General features: G+C 29.8%; 3 protein-coding genes across 3 annotated transcripts in view; 1 reads left to right on the top strand and 2 right to left on the bottom strand.

Annotated features, from left to right (window-relative positions):
• Positions 1-361, bottom strand: part of LOC105623117 (ubiquitin carboxyl-terminal hydrolase isozyme L5) — a 3,141-nt gene extending 2,780 nt beyond the window's left edge. The window contains exon 1 of the mRNA XM_012204517.1: positions 286-361. Within this exon, the coding sequence (XP_012059907.1) occupies positions 286-361 (76 nt within the window). The remainder of the gene's footprint in view (positions 1-285) is intronic.
• A 1,418-nt stretch (positions 362-1,779) lies between these two features.
• Positions 1,780-4,802, top strand: LOC105623116 (enhancer of mRNA-decapping protein 3). The gene is made up of 6 exons (XM_012204515.1): positions 1,780-1,828; positions 2,236-2,401; positions 2,956-3,194; positions 3,255-3,409; positions 3,514-3,774; positions 4,209-4,802. The coding sequence occupies exons 1-6, from the start codon at positions 1,780-1,782 to the stop codon at positions 4,800-4,802; spliced, it is 1,464 nt and encodes a 487-aa protein (XP_012059905.1).
• An 8,125-nt stretch (positions 4,803-12,927) lies between these two features.
• LOC105623115 (MAP kinase-activated protein kinase 2) overlaps positions 12,928-19,596 on the bottom strand; it is a 21,751-nt gene continuing 15,082 nt past the window's right edge. Inside the window, exons 3-9 of the mRNA XM_012204514.1 lie at positions 14,605-14,744; positions 14,442-14,506; positions 14,263-14,370; positions 13,848-13,946; positions 13,681-13,756; positions 13,295-13,505; positions 12,928-13,179 (exon numbers count right to left, since the gene is read on the bottom strand). Coding sequence (XP_012059904.1) covers positions 12,928-13,179; positions 13,295-13,505; positions 13,681-13,756; positions 13,848-13,946; positions 14,263-14,370; positions 14,442-14,506; positions 14,605-14,744 — 951 coding nt within the window. The remainder of the gene's footprint in view (positions 13,180-13,294; positions 13,506-13,680; positions 13,757-13,847; positions 13,947-14,262; positions 14,371-14,441; positions 14,507-14,604; positions 14,745-19,596) is intronic.

The raw sequence follows: 19,596 nt of genomic DNA, 5'->3' as shown, positions 1-19,596 counted from the left end.
ATATATATACACACACACACACACACACACACACACACACACACACACACATATATATATTTATTTATATGCTTATTATAGATGTACTTTTCTACATGTGTATGCATATATATATACTTACACATATAGTTATTCAGTTTATAGTTTATAGTTTTCATGCATGACAAATATACTTTCCAAAAAGACAAAAACTTTTCAACTTTGCCCAATTCGAATAATGTTAAAAATAGTGCAAATAAAAAACGCACTATGATTACAGAGAATGAAAATTTGAAATATACTTACCGAATTCTTTAATCAATTCTGTAAAAACGCCAGGATCGCTTTCAATGAGACACCAATTTCCTGCCGAGTCCGCCATATTTTATATACTATCGTAAATGTGTTACGTGTAGAAAATAAGTAGAGAGCAATAAAGAGTATGTGAAATTTCTCGCGAACTAACGCGCCACTTAGCGGCAAACTCAGCAACCTTCTGGAAATATCTGTACCATTTTCCCTGTACTATTTTTTTGTGGATGCCTCTCAGGTTTCTCTTTGCACCATAAAATATTTAACAGTTTAGAATTGTGATATTTTTAAAAAAACAAATGCTTCGAAGCATTTTTTGATTGGTCAATTGTTAAAATTCTTTCTTCCGATTGGTCAATCAAAGCATTTGTAGCGCCAAGTTGATAGCACCTTCAGGTGTTCAGATTGTGTATTTTGAAATAAGGTAAAAAATTACAAAAGCAATGATTACTAGGTATTGACCAATTAAATTATGAATATTCTAATGAATTTGTTCACTTTTCAAGATACACAATCGACCTCCTGATTCCCAGGCTGCTCCCCAGGTGTCATGTCATCCTTGACTAATGTATGATGATAAACACAAAGATGGAGTGATATCTGGATGACACTATTCGAATGAGTATCTAAATTCAGTAAAGAATAGACTTGTTCTTTTTGGCTGAACTTTTACATCAGTTTATCTTTCTTCTTCTTCTTTTCTTTTAAAGAGAAAAGGAAGAAAGATAAACTGATGTAAAAATCGTATAATAAAAATACTCCATTATATAATAAATTGTATTTCAACTGGTGTCAAATACGATTTGAAATATGATTGCTAATACATTACTATTATATATTATTATTTATACATATATATATTATTATATATATATTATTATTGTTATATTACATAAATATATTATTATAACAGTATATATTAAATATACTATTATATTATGATTGGTAATTTGATGAATTTCGAGAGTTTTTGGTGAATTTTTAAGCAAGGCTTTGATAAATTCTTTTCTTGACTCTATCCTGTATAGAATTACCGACGATCGATTCGACACATATATAATGATATTTACATTTTCGAGCTAATTTTTGCTTATAATAATTTATAATTACAAATTTGCTCGTAAGATTGTACGAATATTTACATGACGGAAAACATTTAAAAGTTTTCACTATCAGCTCAACGTGAAGAAAATGACGGTCTCTTTGCCATCACGCACACAATGACAACAAGTATACGAAATACTGCAATATACACGAGTCAACCCGACATACGGGTAGTAATTCGTTTCGATGCCGCACGCCAAATCGTGGAAATAGTGCGTAACAATTAAGTTATCGCTAGCTACTGCGCGGTTTGTTTTCCCTTTGATTACCTTTATTTACATCAGCATTGACTCAGGTATGTAGATGTTTCATACAGTCTTCCAGTAACGTCGCACCGCTTTTAACCTAACATAAGCAGTAACTTCGAAGTTAAGATTTTTTTCAATGATGTCAAAAACTGATGACTGTTGTGCTCCTGCTTCTACGTTTAAGTGTATTTATTTTTTTATTTATTAACGCATGACAGATTTATTTTTTAATTTTTAAAGGAAATAGCCTTATATTTTACACAGCCTTATATTTTGTACTATCTTATATTAATAGATAAATGATACTTTTGTGGTTCCATTAGCTACTACAATTTTCATTATCATTCTTGTTGATTATATGTTGACATTGCTCTCGAAATAAATTATCAAATAACATGTTGATTCATTCATAATAATTATATTTTTAATATAAAATTTATCATTATGTGTGATTTTGCTTATATGATTAGTATTGTAATCAAGATATAAATCGCTGTAAAAAGATCTCACATCATGATTGAGATAATTTGATATTATCTCAATTGATATTATCAATTTGATATTATCTTATAGTTTGACTTTTATGTTTCAGTTTTAGACAGAATGTCTGAGCAGTTTTTGGGTTGTACAGTTTCGGTAAAGTGTATCGATGATCTTGCTTATCAAGGTAAAATTATTGATTTAAATAAGAATAGTCTGACTCTGGCAAAAGCATTTTGCAATGGCATACCTCATACTTCTTCTGTTGTTAATTTGAGGTAAGATTACTAGTTTGATTAATTTTTATAAATTATAAAAAATATTTTTAAAATCTTGCATGTGTATATACACACACACACACACACACACACACACACACACACACACACACACAGAATTTAAATAAATTTGTTTAATTAAATTAAATTTAAATCATTTTAAATAAATGGGTAAATTGATATATCACATATTGTTTATTTTATTGCATATAGCCTTATATGGACTATTTCAAATTGATTTCATTACAATTGTTATTTTTATGAAAGAAGATTGTATAAAATTCTTTTCTCCCCCAAGTTCCATTTCAGAGAATTGAATTATTTTCAAACTTACTTGTTTAGAGGCTTCTGTCCTTCAAGGCATGACACAATATTACGATTTGTTTATCTTTTATTATAGTATAATATTCTTGCACTTAAAATTCTTAATATATATGAGAAGCAATACAGGAATCAAACTATGATCTTTTACAAGCAGCTGCTCTATCATTAAGTTGTTCAACATCCCAAATAATATATATGAACACATGTATTAATTATCTTTATTACTACAGTGTAAAGGATATACAGAATCTTGAGATTATATCAACAGAAGAAGCAGGAAACGTTAATGATACACACAGTAAGGTAATCGTAAAGAGACCAATTGCGAAAAGGGCTGGGCGATCTATTTCAGAATGCGTTCCAAATGCAACAGTGCAAGCAGGAAGTTCTCAGTCACAGACAAACTTCAAAAAACCAGCAGAGCCTAACCAGCAAGTGGAGCAAACTCCTAATGGGAAAATACCTCAAAGTACATATGATTTATATATTAACATCTGATATATGTTATATTAATGTAATAATGTTGCAGCTGAAAATAATGCATCTAATAATAAATCAGTCTCAAAGAGATTAACTCATCGGCAAAGAGCATTGGAAAGAGACGAACATACTTTTGGTACCCCGATTGATCAATTAGAGCAAGACTTTGATTTTGAAAAGAACTTAGCATTATTTAACAAAGAGGTTGAGTTTTACCGTTTTTAAATATTATTTAATACAAAAAGAAAATTTAGTAATATGTTGTTTATAATGTTATTTAACTATTTTATTATTATAATTTATTGCAGGCTGTGTGGCAAGAAATAAACTCTTTGAAGCCGGATATTGTTAGACAGTCGGAAAACAATCGGGGTACTACTGCTATCTACCGACCCGATGAAAATATTCTTGTATCTGAACCTACAGTACTCAGACAGATCATGGTGCCTTGCCGTGGTGAAAAAGAATATGTTACAGATAATGGTCTAGTAATTCCTAGCATCCCTTTAAGTTTACATCGACAATTAATAGGTGCAGCAGATAGATTGGGAATAAGTTGGGAACGCAGGGTTCGTATGTTGGAATTATTTGTAATTATTTTTTTGTTTAATATGAAATGAGAAATGAGAAAAAAAGAGAAAAAAGAAGAAATAATAGATTCAAGTAAGAGACAGAGATCCAACCTTATAAGATATTTACATTTAAATATAAGTATATTGATGGAACATATTTATTCTGATTACAAAATAATTAAAGTTAAAAATTAAATAAATAAAGAAAGAATAAAATAATAAAGAATAAAATTCAATAATTAAATAAATAAGAGGATTTTTAAGATATAGCTTATCACATTTTCACTTATTTGTTCAAATATACACATCTAAGCTATTTTTATTCAATGTTTTAAATTTAATTTTAATTTTATTTTAATTCTATCGTTATATTTAATATTTATTTATATATTTCTATCGTTATATTTAATAATTCTGGCTTTCTTTGATAGGTGGAATTGCTTGGTCGCGCCGGTGCTGAACTCACCTTACAGTTATTGGGTGGGAGTCATCGATTGAATCCGAATAATGCGCATCAATGGCCCACCGTGGTCGTGCTGTGTGGACCGCATCGTTCCGGCGCTGCAGGAATCAACTGTGCTCGACAATTGGCTGCTCACGGTGTCACAACAATCGTGTTTGTGGAAAATGCGGAAGATGTATTTCTTCTGCAAGAATTGTCGCTATACAGGCTAACAGACAACAAGGTAGAAACCAAAGTCAAGAATCTACCATCATTGGTGGATCTGATACTTGTAGCGCTCTGTGACGAAGATTCGCCCAGAATGGTCACTCCAATAGCGAGATGGGCAAACAGTAATCGGGCGCCAGTATTATCTATCGAACCTCCGGCAACGGGTACACCAGGCATACTCAGTAAATTCAGCCTGTTGGGTGCCCTACCACTGTCGCATAGCGTCGACAACGGCAGATTATATTTGTGCAATCTCGCATTGCCAAACAAAGTATATTCTGACGTTGGCATCAAGTTTAGATCACCATTTGGACCTAAATTCGTAATTCCTCTACATTCCAATAATTCTTAGCAAATTTTTAAGGACCACATCATGTCTTTTTGAATAGTCGCCTTCGTTTTATCATGCGTGATTTGTAAACCTCGTATACAAAGAATATATTTTACTTCCGGGGCCCATTGAGTAAAGAGTTTATATATAGTTTGACATTTGATATAAACTTTTAGATAAACTTTTAGAAAGAGAGAAAAAGGGAACGCATGATGTACCATAATATTTTTCGTATTAATTGCATGATATCCGCAGATGGACTATTTCCGATATTGTATAACTTTGAAAGCTGTATTTTAAAGTCTTGATTAAGCATTATACACATAGATAAAATATAGATATTTTGTCTGTAAAACTGTGAAGACATCGTTTTATGAATAGCAACCATAAAATAGAACTAATGCTCTAAATATTAACGACATAGTTCTCCAAAAAGCAAAAAGTATGTAGAATCCTTGTTTAAGGATACAACTATATGTGTCGCAGCATGATTTTGCATCAGAGCACATGAGTGCTCCCAAATATGTATTTGATATGGCTAAATAAAAGCTAATTACTTGGCACGGGTCACATTACACACGTGTGTATCTACAGTTTATATTAACAAAATTTATATTAATGAATAAGAAAAAGTATGTAAAAATTATTGCCATAAATTCTCCTAATTAAGAATGTTCTCATGTTTTCGGATTAATAAATAGTTAAATGATGAGAAATCTTATAAGAATATAGAGCCACTGTAAGAAAATACTTGCTTGGCATAGTATAAGTTTATAGCTGAAAACTAAATAAAAATAAAAAATAGTAAGAATATTAAATTGATGGCTTGCACATACGAGAGAAAAAAGTCTTTGTATATTTTTAATAATTTGTAACGTACTATTTATGTCATTAAAAATCTGCGCGCGAAACGCGCAGTTATTTAGCATTTCTCTTTGATCAATTAGTTGATTGACAACAATTTTATACTTGTGCACATCTTTATTAATTTGTTCAGTAAGCTCAAGTTGCTCATATACCAAGTATTATATGTATTTTATTTTACTTTACGTCTATCTATCACTTTATGTTCCGATAAGAAACTATAATAACGAAATGTGTAGATGTATTGAAATTATTGTAAACGCACATGCAAGATATCTTCAGCATTATATAAAGTATATTAACACTTGAATATTCCTTTTTGTACTGATTTCTTTTAATGTTTACATTTATAATCAAGTGGAATGTGCTTTCGACGAACACGAATTTATAGTTATTGTAAACCTAGAAATATAGACAATATAATAATTTCTTGTAAATCCAATGTTGTATGAAATCGATATAAAATAATCCCGCAATTCATGTCCATTTTAAAATGAATTAAATACATTTCAATATTTTAAATGATTTATTTGGAAGTATACATTTATTATAACACATTTATTAAGACACATTCGATAATAATAATTAAAATAAATAATATTAAAATAAATTATAATTATTGTGTTAATAATTAATTATTAATTATTAACATTTAATAATTGAGCCTTTAAATTAATAATAATTGTATATTGGTCAAGAGATAATAATTATTTTAAACAATTGATAATTGTATACTAGAAAACAGATATTTAATTTGCAAATTATATAAACTTTATAATCTGTGTGAACTATATATTTGAAAGAGAAATGTACTATATATTTATTATCATGTATATATAATTTCCTTGTCTCAATAATTTCTTTCAATAATTTAGAAATAGAAAGTAATTTATAAAACTTGGACAAAATAAATAAATTTCATAAACAATATATGGACAATGACATGGATATGACACATTGAATTTCTATATATTTCAGTGTTAATTTAATTATATCTGCTAATGATATAAATATAGTAGCAATTACATATGATTTGAACTAATATTCCATACAAAGATGCATAATCATTAAATTATCCTATATTAAATAAGTTATAAAACGCAAGGTAATGAAATTATTCTGTGTAATTAAACAAATGAATTCTCAACAAGAAATTAATAAAAAAATATAATATAGATATAAAATAGTTTTTATAATTTTTATAGAAATAACAAAATAATGATATAAAAGTTGAGATTTTTGTTTATATAGATATTGTCAATTTTTGTAAATATTAAATATAAATTAAGAAATCATTTCACGCATTCACTTCATTTAGCTAAAAAAAATTTTTTTTGCGGACTTCGAGAGCATATCAATAGCGCATTATTATATAATTTATTCATGATTAAGTAAGAAAAGGGGCGACTAAGCAGATATGGGATTAAAATGTTAATTTTAACTTAAAGACGTATAGTGGATTTTCTGAGACATAAAAAAATGTTAAAATTAATATTTTTGTGTTAATTTTAACATTTTTCATGTCTCAGAAAGTCCATTATACAATACTATAAGTTGAAATTAACATTTTATCAGATATTAAAAAAATAATAAAAAAATATGTAGCGGTCGATACTCTGTTTAAAAATGATTGTAAAGCATAGACTCTGCTAGAATTAACGAGAACTGTCGCTAAAACTACTATAAGCAATCAGTACGATACATTTTCCGCAAGTGTCGTGCCAGATCCAGATATTAAAAGATAATATATGAAATGGCCGAAATTAATGTATTTTCAGATACGTTAATTCCGATTAAAAATTTAAAATTTAAAGGAAAAAATAGTTGATGTTTTTTATTTGTATTCAAAATTTACGTAAATATGTCATAATGTAAGTATAAAGGATCACCGATTGAAATGTCTTGAAATTAAATAAATGATTTTCTTTACAAAAAGATCTCTTATAACAATTGAAACACCATTTCGTTAGAAATTCATATCAATTCAGTATGAACCACATCGTATAGATCAGTTTGTAAGAATCAAGATAAACTGAAGGTTGCTTTAGGTAGCGCGCATTGGTAATACTAAAAATACACAGACTAATATTCCATTTCTATGATTTCTACGTAATAATAAATAGAATGTCTTGAATGGTTAAGAAGAAATATATACAATTTCCATATATTCATCTACTATTTTTTGTATTGATGTAATATTGGGATACCATTCCATATTTATCATATTTGTAACACTCGATCGCTTCCGGTTAAAATATGCTTTATATCATTCGTGACTTAAATAAAAAGCAGATTCAAATCATTTAAAGTACTCAATCTTAAACATATCGTTATAATTACTTATAAATCTTAAAAACAGACCGTACATATATGTGAATTAATATAATATAATTAATATAATATCCCAAGCAAAAGTCGTTACAATATCAAAATGACTTCAAAATGATCATTAAAAGTTATTTTTCAATCATTTCCGATTCATTTTAATCTCATTTTGATGTTATCGTGACTTATTATATTCTGCTTTGGATATATAAGGGCATCTCACAGTCCACTGTTTGGACTGTTCCTTCGTCTCTTTCATAATAGTTATCGATATAAAAAATCGATATAAAAAATCCGATTTGTTTCGCTTAAATCATCCCAACAGGACCTTGGAAAGTTGTTCATTCGAATGCGTTTTTGATCCAGAATGAGCAAGCGCGGCACCCACACGCGATTAGCTTACGCATGCCTAATTCTTCAATTAATATGACTAACACGTTCTATCGATATGCTTATAGCCTGTGCTATCTCTCTAACTTTAATTCGAACAGTCGTTCAGTATGATTTCATGAATTTTTTCGATGTTATCGGTGGTCGCAGTTGTTGGCGGTCCCGAACATCATTCATCAGCCAAGCGTAATACGATTACGTTTATATTCAGCTACTCATCTTTTCATGGTAAATGGTAGGGCAAAGTAACCCCGTAAACAGCGTCAAACTCGGCTGTGATTTGCGCCATTTCTTTAAATAAAAATGTTTAGTCAATGCATGGAATTCGTCTTTCTCCATTTTTACGACAACTGCTGCCGTGCTCACTTTCAACATCTGTCACACGTAAACTAAACCCAAATCCTCATACGGGCAATAGCGCTTTGACACAGAGCACTGATTTGTGAAAAGTCAGTTGTGGGAATAAAATTTATCCCCATTGTCCGTTTTTCATCAATCAGCGTTCGGTATTAGAGCGTTGTTGTCCATATGAGCATCCGGGCAGTCCAGGCTAAGCGTTACTTTTAGCTGAAACTTGTTAGGAGACAGTTTGAATAGTGCAGAATAGTGTTATATATACTTCCTGGCCTGGTACAGAGTTCATTATGGCGCCATCTCGCAAAAATTTACCTGATTTAAACTGATCCTCGTATATTAATATGTTAAATAAATTATAAAACGCAAGGTAATGAAATTATTCTGTATAATTAAATAAATTCTCAACAAGAGAAGGAATTAATAAAAAATATAATAATATAGATATAAAATAGCTTCTGTAATTTTTATAACATCACTTGACATACATATTTCTGTAAATGCTTTACGGTCTATAGAAATTTATAGCGCTGTCACATGTTAAAAAATACATGATTTTATCGTTGTCGTGCAGAAAACTGCAATTACGTAAATAAGTAATGGTATGAAAGATGAGATTTGTTTACAATCATTATTGTCAAATTTTGTAAATACAGATCAACAAATTCCTTGTGTTACAAAAATATCTTGCTATTAAATTCATTGTAATTTTTTAATTGAACTAGTGCATAAGCATTTTCCATTCCATTATTCATTATTAAAGTGAATTAATTGATCAACACGAGGAACTATGTATGCTCATATAATTAAAAACTATCTCATCCAGTATATTTCAATCTCTGAAATTTCTGAACAATTCTCTTTTTATATAAATTTTTTATACGAATATATTTTTCATGTCTATAGATTAATCATTTTAGATGCGTTCTGAAAATGACCGTCTTTTAAAATATAGTATATTAAATAATTTGTATATATTCCTTTTGCAATAATATTTTTATATTTTAATGATACTTCTCTTGAACACTCTAGAATATATTTGAAATAATTTATGATCTTTATTCGAAATATTGAAATTATAGGCACATGGAACTCTTCTCATTTTTTACGTTTGATTTATCAGTTATTAATTGTATAGAATATCACGCTACATCTATAAATTAAAAATACACAGACTAATATTCCATTTTTATGATTTCTACGCAATTAGACAGAATCGTCTTGAATGATTAAGAAGAAATATATATACAATTTCCATATATTCATCTACTATTTTTTGTATTGATGTAATATTGGGATATCATTCCATATTTATTATATTTATCATATTTGTAACACTCGATTCCGGCTAAAATATACTTCATATCATTCGTGACTTAAATAAAAAGCAGATTCAAATCATTTAAGATACTCAGCCTCAAGTATATCGTTATAGTTACTTATAAATCTTAAAAACAGACCGCATATACATGTGAATTAATATAATTAAAGATATGCGAGGGTCGTCTCTGAAAAATTTTGAGCCTACAATATACAAATATTTTTTCGATCAAAAATTCATTTTTATTTTTCAACATAGTCTCCCTTTAAGTCGATTCTTTTCTCAATGATGCTAACATCCCTTTAACCCATTTAAATAATAGTTGCTTTGCAAAATAGACTTCTATGGATGTGATGACCTATTCGTTTGATGAAAACTTTCTTTGTCCTTCAACTCAAACTTTGAGCCTAGGAAAAAAATTGCTGGAAGCCAGATCTGGTGAACAGATCTCTGGTGATAGATGGTCAATCAATTCAAATTCCGATTGATAAATTTTTGCTAAGGCGAACGTCGAAGTGTAAAACGGTGCGTTATCTTGATGGAACATCACTTTCTTCTTCTTCAAAGAAGGCCGCTTTGCGGCCGCTTTTTCACAATTTTTGCCTTCTTGTCAATTTTGCCAGCTTGTCAATTAATACAAAATATCCCCGTTATTGTTTTACTTTTTTAAGATAATCGATGAACACAATCTCAAAAAATAATCGCCATCACTTTCCCAGTCGATGAAATCATCTTCGGAGCAGATTCACCCTTCACAGTTTTCTCCGCTGTTTTGACTGTTCCTTCGTCTCAAGAAGTAATGGATCCAATTTTCATTAACAGTTATCAATCGAGAAATCCGATTTGTTTCATCTAAACCGCTCCAATAGGGCCTTGGAAGTTGGAAATATTCATTCGAATGCGTTTTTGGTCCACAGTGAACAAGCGGTAACCAACGTGCAGTTAGCTTATGCATGCCTAATTCTTCAGTTAATATGTGACAAACACGTTCTTTCGATATCCCCGCAGTCTTTCTAACTTTGATTCGACAGTCTTTCAGTATTTCGTGAATTTTTTCAATGTTATCGGTGGTGGTCAGTTGTTGGCTGTCCCGAACGCTCATCATTTATTAATCAAGCTGGCTTAGCTACGACTACGTTTAAATTCAGTTACCCATCTTTTCACGATGGCAAATGATGGGGCAGAATCCCCATAAACAGCACTAACTCGGCTTTAATTCGCATAGGCATCTTGCCTTTCAAATTCAAAAAAAGGCAAATTGCCTTTAAATTCAAGAATTTAATCACGGCACAATATTCGACGTTTTCCATTTTTACAAAAACACTGATGTTGACTAAATGAGTGTCAAACACCAAATTGAGCATCCAAAATGGCTATAATTTTCACAGATATCTTTAAGCACGATTGATGATACAATATTATTATTAATATCAAAACGATTTTGTAAATAATGTCATCTTCATATTGAGGCTCAAAACTTTTCAGATGTCCTTTGTATATCGAACATATTATTAGGTACTTAGAACACAAATAATCCAATTTCTAATGTCTAAATTACATATTTGATTACACCAGTGATAAAAATAAGATTAAAAAAGATCTTATTGAATCGATAATAATAAAGTAATAATTATGAAAATTTAATACATATATTTAAAACAGGCTGGACGGGCAGCGGACGATTACGTGAAAAATTATAATTATACATTATAAATTCGATGATATAAATAGAAACGTAGTGCGCAACTTATCATCCAATAGCAACAAATAATTTTTGTAGAAAATAAGATATGGGCAACTATTCCTACAGTTATTCTTAACAGCCTACAGATAAATAGTCTTTCATTATATTTATATTTGTATGGAGATTATGTATAATAATCCCGATCAAACAATTTTTTTTGTCGACGCCTATTTTAAGATATATGTATGTGTACAGAATATATAAGAATGATTACTGATTTAACAATATTATAACTCAGACAACAAAAAGTGTCTAAAATCAGGTCATAAGATGTTTTTTGCGTTTAAAAGACGATTTAAAAATGTCTCATAATTTTAGACTTTGTGTTGTTTGGGAAAGTTTTATTTCATGTATTTAAATAAATAATATAAGACAGCAAAAGCCAGTTACTACTTATCAGCTCTAAAAATCGACTCAGTTGATGGCCAACTTTTGGAAGTCTAACATATCTCTCGATTTTTTTTCAAGATAACAATTTGACTTTATATTTTTTTTCTAGACAAGTATAACAATAATTTATTGAGAAAAACAATTTTCTCTTAGATTTCATTATTAAATGTAGATTTTTAAATATCATTCCAATATGATCTATTATGTTTATAGTTTGTTAAAAGACACGTTCAGTAGTATCGTTTATCTCGATTGCCTATTCTTATTTATATAGTGCCTCTAAAGATTATCATATTCACAATGACAATTATATAGGTCTGACGGATGATTGAATTGATGACGTGTAACATTAATGCTTAGCATTAAAAACATTTACCATTCCACACAAGTGATTTCTCAATTAATTGTAGTGTATATATTTAAAAATTTTGCAATTTGAAAAAATCTGTGATATCGTTCGACAATTAAAAAAATATCACTTACTTGCATTCGTTGGGATAATATTGTCCTCGTTACATTATTGTTACCGCTCTAATAAAATTGATCTCGCATCTAAATAATCGAACGCTAATAGTGTAAATCATGTGATACATATGTGATCTAGGTGCCCTTCAATACTATTCTAATTCGGAATTTCTTTTGCTTCGTGAAATGCAGCAGTCAGAGAACGGTCTTCGTTGTGATCACGCTGTATCTGACGCAGAAAAAATGTCCAGTTTCGTCCAGAACCAGTTTTTAGTTCTGACAGTGTCTTCTTCCTAGGAGGCTGCCGTGGGGCTGGCGGGTGTTGCAGGGACTGTCGCGTTATTGGCTGACTGTTTCGCTCGCCTCCGTTTATTCAACAGGGGATTATTTGTGTGATCGAGCTGCTTCAGACACGCCGTGTCGTAGTCGACGCGCATTGTCGCCAACGACCGCGTCATCTCCTCTTGCACTTCAGGCCACATTTCCTCTCCCTCGCGCAGAACACGTCCAGTATGTAAGGGAGTGGCGGGTACTTCCATATATTTCTGTAAGAAACATAGTTTTAGAAAAAATATATTACGAAAATTCACGCTAAGTGCATCCTATATATATATATATATAGATCTATATATATATATATATATTTTTTTTTTTCCTTACAGCAATCCAGTTGTTACGCATCACAGCATCGATCTGTAACCTTTCCGCTGGATCTATACACAGCATACCCTTAATAAGATTCTTGGCTTCTTGGCTTACATTTGACCATTCCGGACTGGGAAAGTCGTATTGTCCTAATCGAATTCTCTTTTTCATTCCTGGCGAAATTGCTAGTCCATGATTACTGTAGAATGGTGGAAAACCGCACAATCTAGAAATAATAATAATTAATATTACAAACATATTTTAATGTATAACTTTAATTATAATTCATTAGCAAAATAACGAGAACCATGAAGGATTTTTTAGAATGCTCTATATTATATACATAAAAAATTAATTATTAGTATAAAATAATTTGAAGATACATATGGTAGAATACTTACAATATGTACATAATTACTCCCAATGACCAAATATCACAGCTCTTGTCATATTTTTCTGGTCCCAAAACTTCCGGGGCTAAGAATAAAATAAAATAATGAATTATATAAATAATTTTAGTTTCAACTACATGCACATGTAATCACATAAATAAAGTGTAAAAGCTTACCAACATAATAAGGTGTATAACATGGTGTCTGTAATGTGTCTTTTAAATGTGTTTCTTTAGCAAATCCAAAGTCGGTGAGTTTTAGAATTCCAGTGATGTCTAGAAATAAATAAAAACATCTTATTATTCTATTCGCATACTAATAGCACGCTACTAGAAATGCAAAATTGCAAAACTAACAATAACAATATATAATTTATTTATACATTGTATTCGTGCATGTATGATATTACATGCATTTACATATAGATAAAATTATCGTAATCTCCACAACTATAACTTCAAGGTCTGTGATAATACATGATTAGTTCTTTAACACGTAAAATGTTACGGAGTGATAATAATTTCAAATTGTTACGACTTATAAAAAAACAAATAAATGGTATTTTGAGACATATGTAACTCGTTTTCTTACCAGGTTTGGAATATAAAAGATTCTCAGGCTTTAGATCTCTGTGAGTGATGTTCATGTCGTGTAGATGCTTTACAGCGACACAGATCTCGTACATCACTTGCGCAGCCTCTGCAAAGAAATACGATAAAGTTTATGTAGTTTTCTAAAAATTTAGTAGACTGCGAACGCTGAAGATATACCTCTTTCAGTAAAAGCACCATCTTGCCTATCTTGTATCCTTTGAAACAGCTCTCCGCCTTCCATACTGCAAAAAAAGAAGAGTTGAATATAAATCTGAAGAATCATGCTTGCAATAAATGACGCCACGCTACATTAAAAAATATTACGTTTTCTTGTACATACCATTCCATGATTACCAGCAGACATTTATTGCCGCTATAGGAATTTTCATACACATCCTTAACTTGAACTATGTGCCTGCAATTTGACGCTCTCCAATGAAGCTCAACTTCTCGCCGTGCTTTCGCGCAGTCATGTAGGACCTGAAAATATGTGCCATTTAGCTTAACATACTCTTTTTCTCTCATTTAATAAAAATTTCATTAAATCTATATAAAAAAATCTATACAAAAAAATAAAAGTAAAAAAGATTCAATTTTATTACTAAACATGAAAATCGAAAGCTCTTAATTGCTATAAATTCTCGCAATATCAGCAAGAAGTAATTTTTAATATTTAATAAGTTATTATTACTGTCACTAACGAATAATTCAAACGCCGTTGATGAATTTATCGATGATTTTGATAAATGATTTATCAATTTATAGATTCATCTATAAATCAAAGGTCTATTTATAGATTTATAGAAATTATCATTCATATTATTTGCATTGCGTTTCCATTACGTTCACATTATAGTGCAACTAGCAGGTAAAGGTTTGACTCAGCGTGCGACTGTGTTTATCATAAAAAAAAGCGACATCGTGAGGATTTCCTAGATAAAGACTTTTTCACATTCTCACAGTGGCAAATCGTAGTACCAGAACATGCGCGTCTTATATAACTAACGCGATAATTGATAATAACTATCCAAACTTGATAAACGAATAAATTTAAAATTAATAATATCACAAAAATGATATGAAATTTTATAAGGAATACGTATGCACATGCAACAAAAAATCCAATACAGATGTCGACGTTGATGAATTATCTTATTGCTTTTATAAAAGCATAATATTTTAATATTAGATATGGAAAAAAGTTCGTGGCGTTTTTTTAATGCCATCTAACGGGAAAAACGCCACGAACTTTTTCCCATACCTAATATGTTCATTAAATGTCCTATCATTTGTTTTTAAATCTTGAATTAAATATAGAAATAAAATCTCTGCAAATGTAAATGGTAAAATAAAATTTATCCTGCTATATTTAGTCTTTTTTCTGTTTTAATTTCATTCATTAAGTTTATATATTTATATATTTATTTATATATTTATATATTTATTAAATAAAGTAATTAAAGGGGGGCAATAATTAAGAGCAATACTCTGTGATAATTATTGTGCTATTAATAAAATACAATATATTAGTGTAATTATATTAAATATACAAATTGCCAGAGTTTGTCACAACAATGTATATTATATTTGATATAATTACACGAAGATGTTATTAAAAAGTTAATTAAAATAATAATCACATCGAATTATTATTGACCCTATTATATCTTATTGACCTACCCTATTTAATTACTTCCTTGTTTGAATTTTAAGAGGCCTTTAATCCAATATTTAAATTTATATTTATTGATACATTATTAAATAATTGTATTATTAAAAATTTTATAAAATAATTAAAATACTAAATATTATATATTGCTTCAAACTTAGCATGTCCTGAAATCATTCAGCGTTCGCAAAAAATATTTTATTTCTGATCGCTTATTATTATAGTTTACCGCATTTCAATGTTTTAATTAAAAAAAGACGATCTCTAAATTGATCAAATCATCATTAAAACTTAGATATTATTTCCGTGTTTATAACCGAGCACGCGGTGTAAAAACTAATGAATAAATATCGGTTTTCTTTTATATACGAAGGTGAATGACACGCAAATTGCTGATGACACAATATCAATTGGTCAGTCATACCGCTTTGCCATTCAAAATTTTTTAGCAATCGAGCACACAGTGTACACAAGTACAGCAGAGCATTAGCGCCTTCCTCTCGGACGTAATTACACTCTTTTCAAGTGCGATCTTCTTGGATTAACAATTATACGATTTACCGCAGACGATTACCGCAGACGTTTATTGTGACACGTTGGGAAACTAAAATAGCTATCACTCGTAACAAGAAGGAAACTTGCAGCACATTTTCAGGCGTTATTCAAGAATCTGAGATGTTTAATGTATCATTTAATTTATACGAAAATATTATAAAAACAAACGACGAGAGTAACGAGCACGATTCGCAAGTGTATTCAGTGTAATTATCATCCGCTTACACACACTGTTATGTTAAAAGCTCGGAAGAATAAATACTATTCTTTTTAATGATGACTATTTTCTGTTTTAAATTGAAACATCCGTTGCAATGCGGGGGACTGAAACCAGATTGATGCCACGTCATCATATCAAAATGCATTTCTCGAAGGAATCTGATGCTTCTTTGAAACAGCTCTAACGTGAAATGAGATCAGCGTGAGTATCGTTTCATCAAAGCTCTTGAAAGAGTAAACTTATTTTACGTTGAAATATCTCCGATGCAAAATATTAAAACAAAATTGATGGTTAAACGGAAGAGGATGATCCGCTTTTGTAGACTGGTCGATTCGAAGGTATTCGGAGTATGCCAGATATGAGATAGCAAAAAGCAAGTCAGAGAACCGGTTTCTAAGATTTTGTAACTATTCCGAAAACAAAAGTCATCGGAATCAACAACATGTGCGAATGAAAAGATATTGCGAGCATCGTGAAGAAGAAAATCTGTAATAGATATTTCACAAAATTAAATAACATTAAGAATTATAATTATAATAAACTTGATATTGTGTGAAGCTAAAAACTTGATATTGTGTGAGGCAAAAGGCTATTTCAATATATGTGTCAAAACAAGATATTTGACACTTGAATTGCCGTATCATATCTCGTATCTGAATGACGACCATTCCACAATTGGATCTTGTCATTCAGTTGTGGAAGCATGGACGCTTTTATTATTATAGTATTCACTTAAAAATGATTTTATTTTAAACATTTAAAATATTAAAATAATACATTAGATTTATTAAAAATAGAGAACTTATTCATTTTTTATTTTTCTATTTAAATCTTTTTCAATTACAAAAAGATCCGTTATATTTCGGTTTATAACAGTTTCATTTACTCCCTCTAAAATTATAATATATTATAAAATGCATAATAATAAATTATATTAAATAATATATAATACTTTTTTATTTATTTATACATATTTATATTTTATGTAGTTTTTTATATAGTAATCTTTGTGCATATTTTATATTAAACAACCACGATGCTTCTTGATTTTAAATCTTTCAATACTCAATGGCAATGAAAATATTAAAAAATAAAAATCTATCGTAATTAATAGATAGACACATTTATATTTATACCTCGAATTCGTGCTTAAAATTGCATAATAATCATATAGTTTTCGGTGCTTATAATTAGAACGATACTATTCCTTCGTATATATTTATTCTGCGTTGGCGTTATTCGTTCATATAGGCGAAAAGCATATTTGTACACTTGAATAGGTACGTCACATGATGAATAGGTATGTCGTAAAATTAGAGTGAGATTCATTGAAATTACAAAAAGGACGAAGCTATCCACATGGGTGTACAGAAATGAACGAACTAATAGAAATCCTTGCATTTTACAGAAGATTTATCTTCCACAGATAAGCTTTATCGATCTCGTCCTTGCACGTAGGCGTGTAAGAAAAATATCGAAGCAATTGTGTGTCGAAGACTAATACCGGACGCCGTAACAGAGCTATGCTAATAAGATTAGCACGTCACGGCATACAAGTTTACTTGCCGTGCGAAATAGACGGATGGATGAACGTGCGGGATTGTCACTCTGATGGTTCTTGGCGACAGATCAAATTGTATGCTCGTCTACGATTCTGTACACTCCGGAGACTTTACACGTTGGCTATAAAAGCCAACAACGTAATCCATTGCAGAGCAACGACGTCATGCTCGTGAAAACACATGATCGATTGCCTTTCCGGTTTTGTTAGATCATTACGCGGTAATATATAATACGTTAGGCAGAATTAGAAAAGTTTTTCCATCCATCACGGAAAAATCATCAATCATCTGGAAACAAGGTACACGCAGCTTCGTTTCCTTATCATTATACCTTTTACAGTAACACATATCCAATATATAAGATAACTCCGGCAAATACATTACGCTGGGATTTACGCCGCAGAAGTCAGAAAAAATAGAAGGAATGGGAGCAATTTTTCCGCAATTACTTTATTACATGCCTTTATGTTATATTAGTATTGTGTTATATTAGTATTGATTTCAGTTTCTTACTGTTAATATTAATAAAATTATTGTGAGTTGAATCGATATTTGTCATTATAAGTAACGCTATCATAAATTATAATCTACATAAAATGATTACTGTAGGACGTGCAAAAGACTTAGTAGTTATTTCGTGATACATGAATGTAGAGGAATAGTAAAGCATGTTATATAACAAAATATAGTACTTTTGTATTTTTTGTTTAGTTTGTCTTGTATATCTCATTTGTTTGGGGTATACAGCATTTTTAGCGGATTTATGCCCAAAGTGGGCAGATTGAATACATCACTAAATGCACTAAATGCAATAAAACGCATTACACGAAATATGTACCTCATATCATAACACTTGTAATGTGGGAAAATTGTAATGCTTATTTATTACTTTATATATATATATATTTATCATTCTTATTCCTTAATAAAATTTTATAAACATTTTATAAGTTATTGTGTCATTTTACGACTTATTTATATGCATTATTTGTAAATTTTTGAACCCTTTCTCTCTAGTAGCCATGTATCTCACCCCTATGGGATATACGGCAAAAATACAAGGATTTAAAAAAGTTCATTTTTTTAATACGAATATAAATATTTTGGATTTCCAATATTTTTTTCATAATAGTAGACAATACAAAGTATTTACTGATATAGTTCGTTTACTTTAAACAATGTAAACAATATTTAATAAATTAAGTTTTCGATAGGTGTATATATCGGAGTATATACCGGAGTTACCCTAATAAAAATTGCATAATATAAAATTTTGTAATAAAAATTAGTAATTTTATATAATAAAATTGTATAATTTTTAATGTG

Source organism: Atta cephalotes (genome assembly GCF_000143395.1).
Source record: "Atta cephalotes unplaced genomic scaffold scaffold00053, whole genome shotgun sequence".
In the NCBI taxonomy this organism is placed as follows: domain Eukaryota; kingdom Metazoa; phylum Arthropoda; class Insecta; order Hymenoptera; family Formicidae; genus Atta; species Atta cephalotes.
This window is presented reverse-complemented; position numbering and strand designations above follow the sequence as displayed.

Coding starts and splice junctions, on each gene's coding strand:
- LOC105623116 (XM_012204515.1), top strand. CDS start 1,780: ATGATGTCAAAAACTGATGACTGTTGTGCTCCTGCTTCTACGTTTAAG. Junction 1,829..2,235: donor TCCTGCTTCTACGTTTAAGT/GTATTTATTTTT, acceptor TTTATGTTTCAG/TTTTAGACAGAATGTCTGAG. Junction 3,195..3,254: donor TAATGGGAAAATACCTCAAA/GTACATATGATT, acceptor ATAATGTTGCAG/CTGAAAATAATGCATCTAAT.